Source organism: Megalops cyprinoides, chromosome 12 (assembly GCF_013368585.1).
Source record: "Megalops cyprinoides isolate fMegCyp1 chromosome 12, fMegCyp1.pri, whole genome shotgun sequence".
Taxonomy (NCBI): domain Eukaryota; kingdom Metazoa; phylum Chordata; class Actinopteri; order Elopiformes; family Megalopidae; genus Megalops; species Megalops cyprinoides.
This window is the reverse complement of record NC_050594.1, coordinates 22037698-22051412: the sequence shown is the minus strand read 5'-3', so window position 1 is coordinate 22051412 and position 13715 is coordinate 22037698. Positions and strand designations below refer to the sequence as shown.

The 13715-nt window shown below is 46.7% G+C and overlaps 1 protein-coding gene across 1 annotated transcript in view; it reads left to right on the top strand.

The window, feature by feature from the left end:
• Window positions 1–13715, top strand: part of aqr (aquarius intron-binding spliceosomal factor) — a 49892-nt gene that overhangs the window by 22113 nt on the left and 14064 nt on the right. Inside the window, exons 24-31 of the mRNA XM_036542951.1 lie at window positions 821–931; window positions 3044–3153; window positions 6440–6575; window positions 7397–7606; window positions 9873–10010; window positions 10310–10381; window positions 11396–11583; window positions 11702–11873. Coding sequence (XP_036398844.1) covers window positions 821–931; window positions 3044–3153; window positions 6440–6575; window positions 7397–7606; window positions 9873–10010; window positions 10310–10381; window positions 11396–11583; window positions 11702–11873 — 1137 coding nt within the window. The remainder of the gene's footprint in view (window positions 1–820; window positions 932–3043; window positions 3154–6439; window positions 6576–7396; window positions 7607–9872; window positions 10011–10309; window positions 10382–11395; window positions 11584–11701; window positions 11874–13715) is intronic.

Sequence of the window (13715 nt, the reverse complement as noted above, 5' to 3'; positions counted from 1 at the left end):
GTGTTATTTATCACGGAGCTGCCGTGGAGTAACGGGCAGGTTGGTTATCAGCACAGTCATAAAACAAGTTGACGTGCGGCCCTGTTTTCCTCCGCCGCACAACATGTGCTGGGATCATTAGCCGCCAAGGAAAGATTCCTGGATCCTTCCCCCCTTCATTCCCTGCCAAGAGAAACAGAATGGGGGGGGGCGGGGGGGGTTCAGGGAGGGATTTCATATACAATAGTGCAATATTCCCCACCCTCAAGTGCTGTATAAATGAGAAAATGAAATGGTACGGCCTGCCCTGTGGGGCGCCCACACAATGGCAGCTCTGCTGCGAGGGTTTAGAGCTGCTACCGGAAGGCCCTGCTGGGAGAGTTACACCTGAAAGACACCAGCATATTGTTCATTCGTATTATTTTACTATCCAATAAGTATCACATGCATGCTTTACTGGAGAGCTGCTGCTGAGATGACCATCTGGCTGAGGGACAGAGAATATAGGAACAACCTTTCCAACTTGAAGGTTTTTACGCAAAACCTCTTATTGCGCTGTGGTTTGGGGAGCTAAATGTAGTCCAGTTACGAGGCAGAAAATCCGATGACTGGCCCATTTTGCGGCTTTGTTCATCGTGGTCAGACGTCCTCGCACGGGGAAACGGTTCGGGTCTGCCCAAGCGCCTCTCTGCTCTGTGGAACAATTCCGTCTGAGCAAAGGCGAGTTTCTGGATGCAGAAGCAGTTGTGACAGGCGTGGGGCAGCGTTGTCAGAAGCAGTATGTGCTAAAGCAGGGCGTCTGTGTTACCTAACCCCTGCTCCTCCTCCTCCCTTTTTCTAGGTTGTTGGGCCTCCAGGTACAGGGAAAACAGATGTGGCTGTGCAGATCATCTCCAATCTCTATCACAACTTCCCAGAGCAGAGGACGCTCATAGTAACACATTCCAATCAGGTACGTGGCGGAGCCTTGGTGCAGAGTCTGACCTCTGCACCGAGGCCACTGCTGGTGGCCTTAACTGTTCTGTTGCTGTTTCTGAACTGTGGCTTTCACTGTCAAAATAGAGTGCCTTTCTTTAATTGTGTTTGAAAGTTTGATGTTTTTGAAGTGTTTGTTTATTGATGGTCATTGAAATCCAAAAATCAGATGCAGCTTGGGTTGTTTGAGAAATTCCCAGAGCCAAAGTCATTAAAAATCTAGTGAAGTCGCACCATGTGAGAATCCAAATATACCTATATCTAAATTGAAAATTTACCCATCTTAAGTATGTTGAACTGGTGGGCACCAATAATCTTGATGAATTATTTAGTTGAGCAGTCAGTGCTAGTCTCTGAATGATATGTTGAGTTTTGAATTCCCCGTACCTGCCACTGATTTATTCCTGAGAAGTTTGAACACCTCTTGGATGGGTTCGTTTCTTTGTCTTAAACAAGTCATCACGAGAGCACAATTCCTGCAGTGTATCATTTGCAAAGGAAACATGTGATGCGACTGAAATCATGAAGTTCAAATGTTACATTCCTGATTTCCTCTTAGCACTACATTTTGACAGCCAAACCGTTTGGTTAAACAGATGCTTTGTTTAACAGGCAGGTTAATTGAGCAATATGATAGTGTGCCACAATGGCAATCATGTGTAACAACATTCTTTGTAATTACTCAGGCTATGTACGGTGAAGATAAACAGCTGAAATGTATGTAAGGTGAAATTTGCGAAACATCTCCAAAACAGGAGCTTTCTCCAAACAAATGTGAGTGGGTAACAAAAAAAGACCAAATGCACAGCCAGTTAATGAAATATTAAAACCTGCAATGAGGTGAAGGTAGGTTATATGTCATATAGCCACCCACAGAGATATGGAGCCAGCAAACCCACAGAATACATCTAGTGTATCCATCCATTTTTAATTGAGTAAACCTCAGCTGTTCCGTGTGTGTACCTCCATTTACAAATGTGCATTACGCAAAAGAAAGGTGGGAGTTGATGAAATGCTTTGACGCCTTCATACATTTTTTTAAAGCAGGCTTGCCGATAGCATTTAAGAGTAAACTTTTAGATAAGAACATTAATGCTAAATTAATAACAAAAACGCATGAGTGATTGTCTAAGATTGGACAATTATTTGTCGATGATGGAACATGAAGTCAAACTGTTATATCACAGTGTCATGCGAGATTATTAATGGAAATGATCTTTTAATGGTAGTAAGCAGGCGTTCTCGCCAGCAGCCACAGTGGGTTTATCCAGTCATAACCTAACCATCATTTAATTACGTGCACATCTCCCAGTGATTCATTAATCAGATTAAAACTAAAGTGATGCCGTATGAAATCGAAGAATCTTCTCTGAAGTTTTCCTCTTTACTGTAGATTACATCAGCATTTCCCCACGCTACCGTTCATCTCGGTACAGTCTTTTAAGTTTAGTGTTTCCCCTCCCGGTGGGGATTGCTCCCAGTCTGTGCTCCTCTTCATAGCCCCTCAAACGCAGGCAAGTTAGGATCACATATGTGCAGATAGAGACTTTTAGTGCATTACACTCCTCCTATTAACAAAATGGTAGGTTAATGCAAACTATATAGTTGATGTGATTTGAAAGCAATTTTATCTTAAATCTAAAACACAACTGTAGCTTTAAAAATCGATACAAATATACCCCACTGTAAAAGTGAGAAAAGTATGAGAGCAGTTAATTGGAGAAACTTTAAGGTCATTCCTCGGGGACTACATTTACCACTACCCCCAAAGTGAAAAGAAGGTTTGAGTTGCTTGTAACATGGATTGGTCACTGTCTGATCACTTGCCATAAGTCCTTTCACAGGAGAAGTGTAGCACTTATTTCAAGCACAGTTACAGCACTCCCTGCTCGCCCCTGCCTCCTTTCTCATGGAGATCCTCTGGTGGTCTAATTTGGGAAATGCCCTCCACAGGGCAGGCTTGCTTTGCATTGCCAGACTGCCCCCCCCGCCCTGTAAACCTCCTCCCTGGTGTGAGGAGCAGCCTGTGCCGTACCAGCAGGGCTTCTGTACACTGAATGTCCCCTCTGTCCCCGTCACTCCCCCGCAGGCCCTCAACCAGCTGTTCGAGAAGATCATGGCGCTGGACATCGACGAGCGCCACCTTCTGCGTCTGGGCCACGGCGAGGAGGAGCTGGAGACTGAGAAGGATTTCAGCAGGTGAGAGGGGAGACAGGCGTTCCCTCACGCTCACACACGCACGCGCACGCGCACACACACACACACACACACACACACTCACACACTCACTCACACACACACACACACACACACGCAAGCCCAGCTGGCCAAACATGTAATTAGTCAAAGCAAACAGTGTGACAGGGCCACTCGATACCCCCCTCGGGCCTGCACCCATGGGGTTAGGACATGTTTATCTTCATTAAAGCCTCTACTCATCGGTCCGCTTGTTAGAGTAGCCAGTCGTTCCCCCCTGTCCCGTGGCCATTCGATCCCAGTCAGCCTGCTGCAAGCCTGCATTTGACCAGGCCAGGTGCAGGATCCTACATGCATATTTGGAGTTAATACGTGTGGACAGGTGGAGAAAGGGGAGGTGCTTTAGAGTTAGATCTTTAGAGATAGATTTTGTGTGTGTGTGTGTGTGTGTGTGTGTGTGTGTGTTCAGCAGAGCACTTTGCCACGGGTGGGGGTAGGCTGTGAGCACTCATGTCAAAACACCACCAGAATTATATTTAACTTCTAATGCTGTTGTAAGAAACATCTAGCCACTCACTTGTCGACATTTTTAAACAAGAGTCAGAACAGGTAACTTTTGCCTTGTTCCCGCTGGTTACAATCAGGTATGACTGAAGTGTTCATTTTTGACTCGGCATGGCTTTAATTCACAGGACCTCCTCTAGCCACACACACTTCTTTGGTTCCCTTATGAATACATTATGCATATCCATGGATCAAACTACCTAACAGACATGTTAGAAGGTTAGCTACAAGGCCATCACTGAGAGCATGCCAGACACTTTTACTGCACTGAAGTAAAGTGTGTGGTTTACTTTATCTGAGCTGCTGACCTCTATTTTTGCCATGTCACCCTGATAGTTGTCATATAAACTATTTTAAACATGCTATTAGTTTTTGGCTGGCTCTGCAGCTAATGTTTAATAAACATTTAACTGGCCAACCATAAATTTATTACTGTTGGCTAGCTAGCACATCAATCTTGTCTGCCATGGTTGTTGAAAACTTCTTTTTGAGTTGAATCGTAACTCAGTGAATTCTGGGATGTCTGTCCTGGCAGCATATATGTGCATGCAGGCTTAGTCAAAAGGAGGAAAAGAGGTAAAGCAAAGCTTCATTTGCTTGCCTGTTAACAGTTAGGATAGCCCTCAAGATGGTGGTCAGAGTAACTTGTGTGTATGCTGTGTGTAGAGGGTGTTGCAGAAATGCTCACCTTGGGATGAAGCACTGTACTTTGTGTGTACTCAGAAGAAAAACAGGCCACTTACTGGTATACTTTAATTCAGACAAGTCTAAATCCTGCTCTTATCTGAATGTTGTTAATAGTGGCCATTTCTATGGAAACCAATTTCTTCTCCATCCAGCAAGTGGTTGTCTGCAAAGCGATTGCTGCCAATTTTGCTATTGGCTATCACATTGGCTTTCAGGGGAATTGAATGGAGAGTGGTCCTTCATCGTGTAGTGCTTCTGCAGCATCAAAAGGAGCAGTCTCACCACTACTGCATGCCACTGCTATAGAGCAGGCAGAATCTGTTTCAATGTGTGATCGTGACTGTGATGTTTGTGACGGAACTCGGGGACCCAAAATTCAGCATGGCCTCTTCCGCTTCCTCACAGGGTGCTGCGGTTACGTCAGTTTGCCTTCCTCATTTTTCAAGGAAGTGTCTACATCACACTACCTAAAAACTCATTATGTTACGTAACAAATTGAGCCGTTCATGAACATACTAGAGATGTGCAAAGCATGTGACGTATCTTCAGAATTCAGCACATTTGTAAATGGAATTTCTTTCGGCGTATGTCATCATTTTTGTACATGAAAAAACCATACCTTTCAGTCCTCTCATTTTAGCTATTCAGCGCTAGCTACGTTCGCTATTCAGGCTTGAGCAACATCCTGAGCGTCTAATTTCGACACAATGGGAGAGTATTTCTGCACAAGCACGGAGTCGCGGGGGTTATTCTAATGCGTGGTCCCTTTTTGCACAGTGGGTGCATCCTGCGGCTCCGTGTCCCCCCTCTAATGGAAAGCGGCCCTTTGAAGGAGCGAGATTAGTGATGATGAATGTGTGTGACGGGACGCGCCTTTCGGAGGAGCGTGATTGCATTATGCAGATGGGAGGAAGCGAGCACAGAGGCGGCAGCCGAAGATGCTAAAGATATTCAGATTCCATTGAATTTCCGACTGAATGGGAAATGGGGGAAGTGGCTGGAATTTAATTAATGCTACATAAAGTGAAAAATGAAAGCCCTTTCAGATTACGGCGAGGGGAGTTTACAATGTCACAATTTGGTTCAGTGTACAAAGTCTGTGGCCCATTTTCATCTCCCCGAAACTGAATGGGTTTTAATGCGTGTTTTCTTGTGACGGTTGCGCACGTTAAGAAGAAATGAAAAAAAAAAATTGACCAAATTTAAAAATTTTTGAATTCTGAGGGCCCGGCGGTGTTCTCCAAGGTCACAGTGGGCTGTAGTGGTGAGCTTGGCCAAAACAAGGTCGCTGCATTTCATTTTAACACGTGCTTATAATTCCGTTTATGAGTCATCAACCAAGAGGCTTAGCGTAATCTTTAAATAGTACTACCTCAAGTAATTCTTCCTCTTGGCTTTGTGACACAGCAGGTCCTGATGGCTGTTAATCGCTGCTTTGTTGTGTTTGAAGCTAGCGTAGAACTTCTTACAGTGTACTGATAAGTAATCCGCGAACCGATATTGCATCAACTCAGATTTTACCTGAAATATGAGAGTTGAAATATGAATTTTTGCCAACGGCATAAGAACCTTGGGTGTTGAGTGATAGAAACAAAGTGAAAATAAAAAAATACACTCCTTTCCCTGGGATATAACATCACAGGTCTCAGATCTGCCTGCGGCCCCAGCCTATCACAGTGCAGAGAATTGGCAGTTCCCTCATAACAGTCCAGTGCTAGGCCCTGATCAAAGCGCACTGTCAGTCCTGCCCTGGGCGAGGGGTCTGATATTCTGTTTGCCAGTCCTCGTCTGATCAGGTCCGTCACTTCACTAAGCAGATCAGCCTTGTCAGTGTGGTGCAAGAGGCTATCTGTTCTCCCACAGATGTAGTGGGTTCAAGAGAAAGGCAACAGACATGTGGTGTAAGAGGGTGTGTGTGTGCTCTAACAGTGTAATGTGGACAGGACGGGGGAGTGCTTCTTCAGCGTGAGTAGGAAAAGGCAGCAGGTGTTTCAGCGCATTTGTCTCAGTGCATGATGGGAATGCTCTCTGTGTCCAGGTACGGGAGGGTGAATTATGTGCTGGCCCGGAGACTGGAGCTGCTTAGAGAGGTGGGCCGCCTGCAGGAGAGCCTCGGCGTGCCAGGGGATGTGTCCTACACCTGCGAGACCGCCGGACACTTCTATCTGTACCAGGTAAGACCACAAGTCTGAGCTCTGCAAATCTGCTCCTGTAGCATCTTTGAAACAGAAGTGTTCTTTCCAGTTAGTTACTGATCTAAAATTCGTCTGTGCAGACGTGCATAAAGCAGACCATTATCTATCATATTACATCAGAGGTAGGGATTGAAATAGAAAACATATTTCCTAAGAGTGGAAGCGGACTATCAGCTTGAGGGGCAGATACATTTACAGTAGCTTTGAGAAAGGGAAGGAATCTTGGCTGTCAGTAAGAAGGGACTGAAAGCTGAGTCGGGGTGTTGGCACCCTGCACACTTGGTTGGGATACCAGACATACTCCGTCAGCTGGAATATCTGGGTTGTTTATGGAACCCTCCCAGTAGGTGGGCTGTGCTCATGCCAGCCTTTCTCCAGCACCCTAAATCCTCAGTTCAAGCTTGCGCTTGTGCTATTTCATATTTTGAGCTCATTTTTATCTTTTTAATATCTCCTGGTCCTTGTAGGTCTTTTTTTTATCAACTTTTTGATCAAGTCTACAGGACAGTACCATCATAAAACCAGTTTCTGTGTCTTTGCCCTTTCAGGTCACAGTTAAAACAGGGGAGGTCCAACTAGAGTGGAATTTTTGGTCTTTCCATTGCATGTTCTATGAGAATTATGGAGCAACTAATCCTTGTAACATATGTCAAAAATATGAAAAGGTGTCACTGTACGTACAAGGCTGTGGAAAGGAGCAGCCATGGTGAGACAGGTTTCCCTTCCCTAAGGGCAGTGAGAAGTGTACACAATGCCGAAGGGCCAGCAGGTAACGCTGGTCACGTGGTCTTCCTGCCCAGGTGATGTCCCGCTGGGAGGAGTACATGAGCAAAGTGAAGCCCAAACCTGGCCGGCAGGTAAATGTGGAGGACGTGTCTGCGTTCTTCCCCTTCCACAAGTACTTCTCGAACGCGCCCCAGCCCGTCTTCAAGGGCCAGTCCTACGAGGAGGACATGGACATCGCAGAGGGCTGCTTCCGCCACATCAAAAAAATCTTCACCCAACTTGAGGTAAATAAGCCACACTTCCACCTTTTTTATGCAAATAAGCCACACCTCCACCTTTTTTATGCACATACGCAGTGTTCCCATAACCCAGCTGTTTGGGCAGGTGGGAGCGTGCATTACAGTGTACCCCTGCTGGGCACGGCTGCAAACTTAGGGTCATGATAATTGAACAGACTTTGACTACCCAGTGGGTGTCTTTCAGTCTGTCTGTCACTTGTCAGTGAGAACGTCCACACTTAAACACTCTGAAAAAGCTTGAGTTCACCCACAGCAGATGCGGACACCAGGTTAGTGTATTTTCCCAGAACTGAATGCATATATGAGCTGTATTTTTGTCTCTCTCTCTCTCCATCTTAGCCGCACGTCCCCTGTATCCGTCTGTCTTCCTCTCGTTCACTCTCTTTCTCTCGCGCCTCTGTGCTGTTGCCTGTGGGTGAGCTCGCTCCGTGTGAGATGTGGGCTTGAGTTACATGGCGATGGCTGTCATGTCATGTGCCGGTGCTCTGCTCCTATGGCTCTGACACATGGCCTGCCGTGTCCCCAGATGCACATGTAAGATTATAGGCCTGGCACACACGCGCCATTCCTTAGCACCCCCTCGGCCTCGGCAGCCCGTCTCTATATAGAGATAACAATAACATTACGGATTTATGGTGTGAATCTGAAGGCCTCAGAAAGCAATAAAGAAGATATTGGTTTGAGGTAATATCAGAACACGTATGTTTGGCGTGATTTATCTTCTGCTCTGATATTAGTATGGTGAACAGCCTCACTGCCTTACAGCAGCTGTGTTTTGCTACAGTTTTTTTGTCTCGAGTATTTTTTTTTTGCTTTATTTTTTTCCAAATACAAATTAATTAAGTTGTTCTCTGCATATAAATCCTATAATGATTTAGTAAACATGTAATAAACCAGTAACCATGTAATGTGTTTGATGAACTAGAACTTAAATGGTTGTGCATTTTCTGGAGTGAAAGCACATTTCACTGTCGGTTCAACTTTACAGCCAGTTAGTGTTTTTATTGGTAGACAACATGCAAGGGCACATATACAGTTCCCTGTTGAGTTTCTTGGAAATAGAGCTGTGGCATATTTCTTTCAATCTGCGAATCCTCAGAGGAGGAGTCAGGCCTTGTTTCACCCTTAACCATGGAAGAACCAGGGTTAAAAATAGCCTTATAAATATTGCATGGTTTGATCGGTTAATATTAATGTTAGAATAGTAACGCATCAAATATTTATACCGCGGTGCCCTTAGAGTTCTCTAGTCCTGACTGCGCCCGCGTCTTCCAGAAATAGCATGCCGGTTACCCACGGTCTCCCAGCACCGTTAGCACCATCGCTTTGATGAAAGTGTTCCACTAATAGAGCCATGATACCGTGCGGAGCAGCGGTCTGCAAGCCCCCGTCACCCCCAAAACCGACCAGATTTCAGCTTCTAAATCAGGAGCTGAAAGCAAGTGAACCTGCGCAGAAGTGCACACTAAGCTCGTATCGAGCGGAAAGCAACACCCCCGGTGCCAGGTCGCGTGGCCCGTGGCAGCCTGAGCGGGGAGGGGGGAGGCAGGAAACAAAGGGATTATCTTAATGAATCTTGAAACGGTTTGCTCATCAGAAACCGTGACCCGGGGATTCCCAAAGGGGGAGACGCCTGCAATGACAGAGGTTCGGTTACACTTGGAGACTTCGTATTTTGCAGTGTTTCAGTTCAGTAGCGCTTCATGGTCATAGCACATGCATGTGGTCCTCCACAGTTACTCTCTGAACACATGAATAATGAATTGATTTGGCAGAAAGCATTGTAGTGGAAGGAAATAGGAGTTAACTCAAACAATTAACTTGCTAGTGTCTCTGAGTGTTGGTGCCTTTCCCAGGCAACTTAAAATGGTAGGTGTTCAGAAACACTTTTTATATTATTATTATATTACGTATTTTATAGACCGTCTCATGGACTGCAGCGGTTTTGTTTTCATTCTATGTGCACATAATTAGAACATAAAGGAAAAAGATTCAGAGAGAGATTAACTTTAGATGGTGGTGTTATGGTTTAATCTGGAAAAAAATCCATATTTGTACAATGGGGATATTCACAAATCCATTAGAAATACTTGATTTACTAGCGGTTTGATAATCAGTGAGGCCACAATTTTTGTGCCTTGAATTGTGGTCTGACGCGGTCATTGAGCAGATGGCAGTTCACTGGCCTTTGAAGTCCCTCGTCGCTGGAATGAGCAGAGAGTGTGTGAACCCGTTTTGCACTGTCCTTCAGGAGTTCCGTGCCTTTGAACTGCTGCGTAGCGGGCTGGACCGCTCCAAGTACCTGCTGGTGAAAGAAGCCAAGATCATCGCCATGACGTGCACGCACGCCGCCCTCAAACGCCACGACCTCGTGGAGCTGGGGTTCAAGGTGAGCCAGAGCGAACTCGTGTACACCATGCATACACAAGCATGTGTGCACACACACACACACACACACCCACACACGCACAGCCTCAGCAAATATCCAGCTGTATAAATGGGTAACGTGTAAAATTGTAACTTATGTAAGACGCTCTGCTAAATAATGATAATTTAATGTAATACACACATACAGAGTACTGCAGAACACTGTGAAAACTGCTTCATACCCATCCAATCTCTGCAGGTGGATTTAATTTTTCAGTGTGTTGATTCTTAGCCATTCATGTTGTTTCTCATTTGTTCTAGTATGATAACATCCTGATGGAGGAAGCTGCTCAGATCCTGGAGATTGAGACATTCATCCCTCTCTTGCTGCAGGTAAATCACACCAGCAGCTTATGTAAGGGCCCCCAGCAGCTCCCGCTCCCTACACCAGCTGGAAGCCACACAAATTTCCTCAGCCCGCTCATTCAGATTGGACTTCATGGTGACAGATTGGTAGACATCTGTCTGCCGCCACAAATACTAACCAGGCCACCGTTGGGGTCGTTCGCTTCCTCCCCTTCCCGAAGATCACAGACACAAGCCTTAATGTCGCACAGTGAATTATGCAGGAGTTGACTGTGGTGGAACTGGGGTGCACATTCCCCATGCTTGATCAGCAGTGACAGTGTGCCAGTGGCCTGGGAAGGCATAGTTTTGTGCACCCCCGAGTCGGAATATTTCATTACCATGAGAAGTTCACCACGCGGGTAATCGACGGGTCAGGAGAGAGGGTAATGGCAGTGGGGGAACAGATGGCGTGCCACTCGGGCGGGTGAGCGACGGGCCTAACGTCCCGCCCGTGCGCGGAGGGAGATCCAGCTCATCTCCAGGGGCTATTAGCCCGGAACGAGCAGCTTAGGAAACATCAACGCCCACCCGATTGTAACGTGTCGTCAGACCGGGGCTCGCGGCTGCCGCCAGAGGCATGCTGAGCTGGTGCTGTGGAAGAGAGCTCCGCTGTACGGGAAGAGAGAGGCACCCGCTGATAAGCAGACATCACACAGCCCCACATCCAGCTCCTCTAAAGCATTGAGCTTCCCTGCTGCCTCCAGCATGTCTCCCACTCTTCTTCCTTTTGTGTTTTTGAGTTAAGTCATGGTCGTTTTCGTGTCTCACTCAGCAGTTACAGTATAGTGTCGCTTCCCCTGTGTTTGCTTATTTTTATGGGCTGTTACAGTTAACTGTAGGACATATTTGACATGTTTTTGTACATTGACTTGGAAGGCGTAGTAAATTTTGTATTGATACTTTTGGTCTGTATCCGGCCTAGCTGCTAGACTGAAAGTTGCACAACACTAAGTGGTTCTCAGAAACTTACATTCTGTTGTTGCTCCTTCCCCTGCGCAGAACCCAGAGGACGGCTTCAGCCGACTGAAGCGATGGATCATGATCGGGGACCACCACCAGCTCCCGCCCGTCATCAAGAACATGGCCTTCCAGAAGTACTCCAACATGGAGCAGTCCCTCTTCACCCGTTTCGTGCGCCTGGGCGTCCCCACGGTGGACCTGGACGCTCAGGGCAGAGCCCGGGCCAGGTGAGGGCTCTACACGTCCCGTTCCCCCTTCCCACGCTGCCCCGTGCAATTAGCGTGTTAGCCTTAAGTGTGAGCACTTAGCACTGTGTGGTAACGGCGGCCATGTTTGTCCCCCCAGTCTGTGTAATCTGTACAACTGGCGCTACAAGCAGCTGGGGAACCTCCCCCATGTCCAGCTCCAGCCCGAATTCCGTGCACCCAACCCGGGCCTCACCTTCGACTTCCAGCTCATCAACGTGGAGGACTTCAACGGTGTGGGCGAGTCAGAGCCAAACCCCTACTTCTACCAGGTATGCGTTTCCCCCCGTGTCACACCCAGGCTTGGAAGTGGCCTCGTACACGTTAATTATTCATTCATACTTAACTATAATGGATTCCTGACATCTTTATATGATGTATTAACTACCCCTCGTACTGAGGAGGGAACAGTTAAAAGTCACATGCTGGAATGGGAAGGATTTTTGTCTGCAGTGAGCCGTAAAAGAATCAGAGAGGTGTTGTTGTTGATGGGAAAGTGGCTTGTGGGTATGTGGGGGTTTTCTGAAGCTGCTCATTGTCCTGTAGAGGACCATGTGCTGCAGACATCATGTGTCTCTCTCTCTGTGTGCGCATCACATGAGACCCGCTGTGTTGCGTCCTGCAATTTTCAGGCGCCCGTGGGGAACAGTCGCGCATCTCCCAAATTCTTTCTCCCTCAGAAAGCATTTCTAAGCACAAGCGCGTTAGCAGAAAGGCGAAGGGGTCCCTGTAGAGGCGATAATGAAGGAACAATTTGTTTTGTGCAATGCTTGCTGCAGCTGTACCGGGCAGCAGGGGGGTTGAGCTACGCTGCAGCATGGCTCTCAGTGGAACGCCTGCAACACATAGGCGGATTTCACTGCCACTTTGTCACACCGTGTCACATGTTCTCTGCACACCTTTGTCTGGTGCGAACATGTGAACAATATGACAAAGGCGTCATAATCCCCTAAACTGGGCGGCAGTGTAGCATAGTTGTAAGGAGCAGGAATTATAACCAAAAGGTTGCCGATTCAGTTCCCCCCGGGGCGCTGCTGTTGTACCCTTGGGCAAGGTATTTAACCCACGATTGCCTCAGAAAATATCCAGCTGTATAAATTGCTAATATTTAAAAATTGTAACATATGTAAGTCGCTCTGGATAAAAGCATCTGCTAAATGACAGTAATGTAATCTAATGCAATGTAAATTCCTGCTGCTGCCTTTTCCCTTACTGCATGTCCTGGATAGTTTAGTTTTCGGCAGGAGCGCGGAGTGGGGTATGTATTTATAGGCAGAGCTGCCACGCACTGAGGCCTGTGTGTGCATTCTCCAGGCATCCTACAGTGATGAGCTCACTGTTGATTCAGTTTCTCTCCTGATCCGGACACAGTTTAACCCCCCCCCCTCATGCCAGGGAAAAAAGATAGGAGGCCTTCTCCTCCCTGGCTTCTCCACCATGTGCATTCCCAGCCACATGCCAGTCCTCTGCCGTTACACTCAACGTGAAGTAATGCTTTGAGGCAGCAGCGTCTCCATGGTTACCAGGACCTCTCGAGAGTTTCCACACATTGGATCCGATTTGTATTATGAAACGAGAGAAAACCAAAAAGCCATCCGAATGTCAGATCTGGTGTTTGTGTATGTGAGTGCGTTTCTGTGTGAGCGCGTGTGTGTGTGTACGTGTGCGTGCGTGCGTGCGTGTGTGTGTGTGTTTGAGAGAGAGAGTGTGAGTGTTGGGGGGTGGGGAGTTTCCGTCATTCTGTTTTACAGTTGTCAGGGATTCAGGAATACAGATATAAGTAGTAAATGTCACTCTTGTGCGCTGAGTGCTAACCAGGTTTAATATGTAGCTGTACACGTTAATGGCCGTGACCTCAATTGTCACTGTGACAAATGCACTTTTAGCTAGCTGGGCACTGAATTAAGTGTACAGTTTTTCCCTTCCAGCACGTTCTAACCTTTGCAGTATGTAAAACAGAGAGTAAGAATGTAGATACATTCAGAACATTGTCTGTTTTCTGCCCTGTTGGTGGATTATAAATTGCATTAATTTATATTCACACAGGTGAAGCTAACTGGGAGTAAATTCCCCCAGTGTTGTTGATGTGACATATCTGGCCGTAAAACACAGAG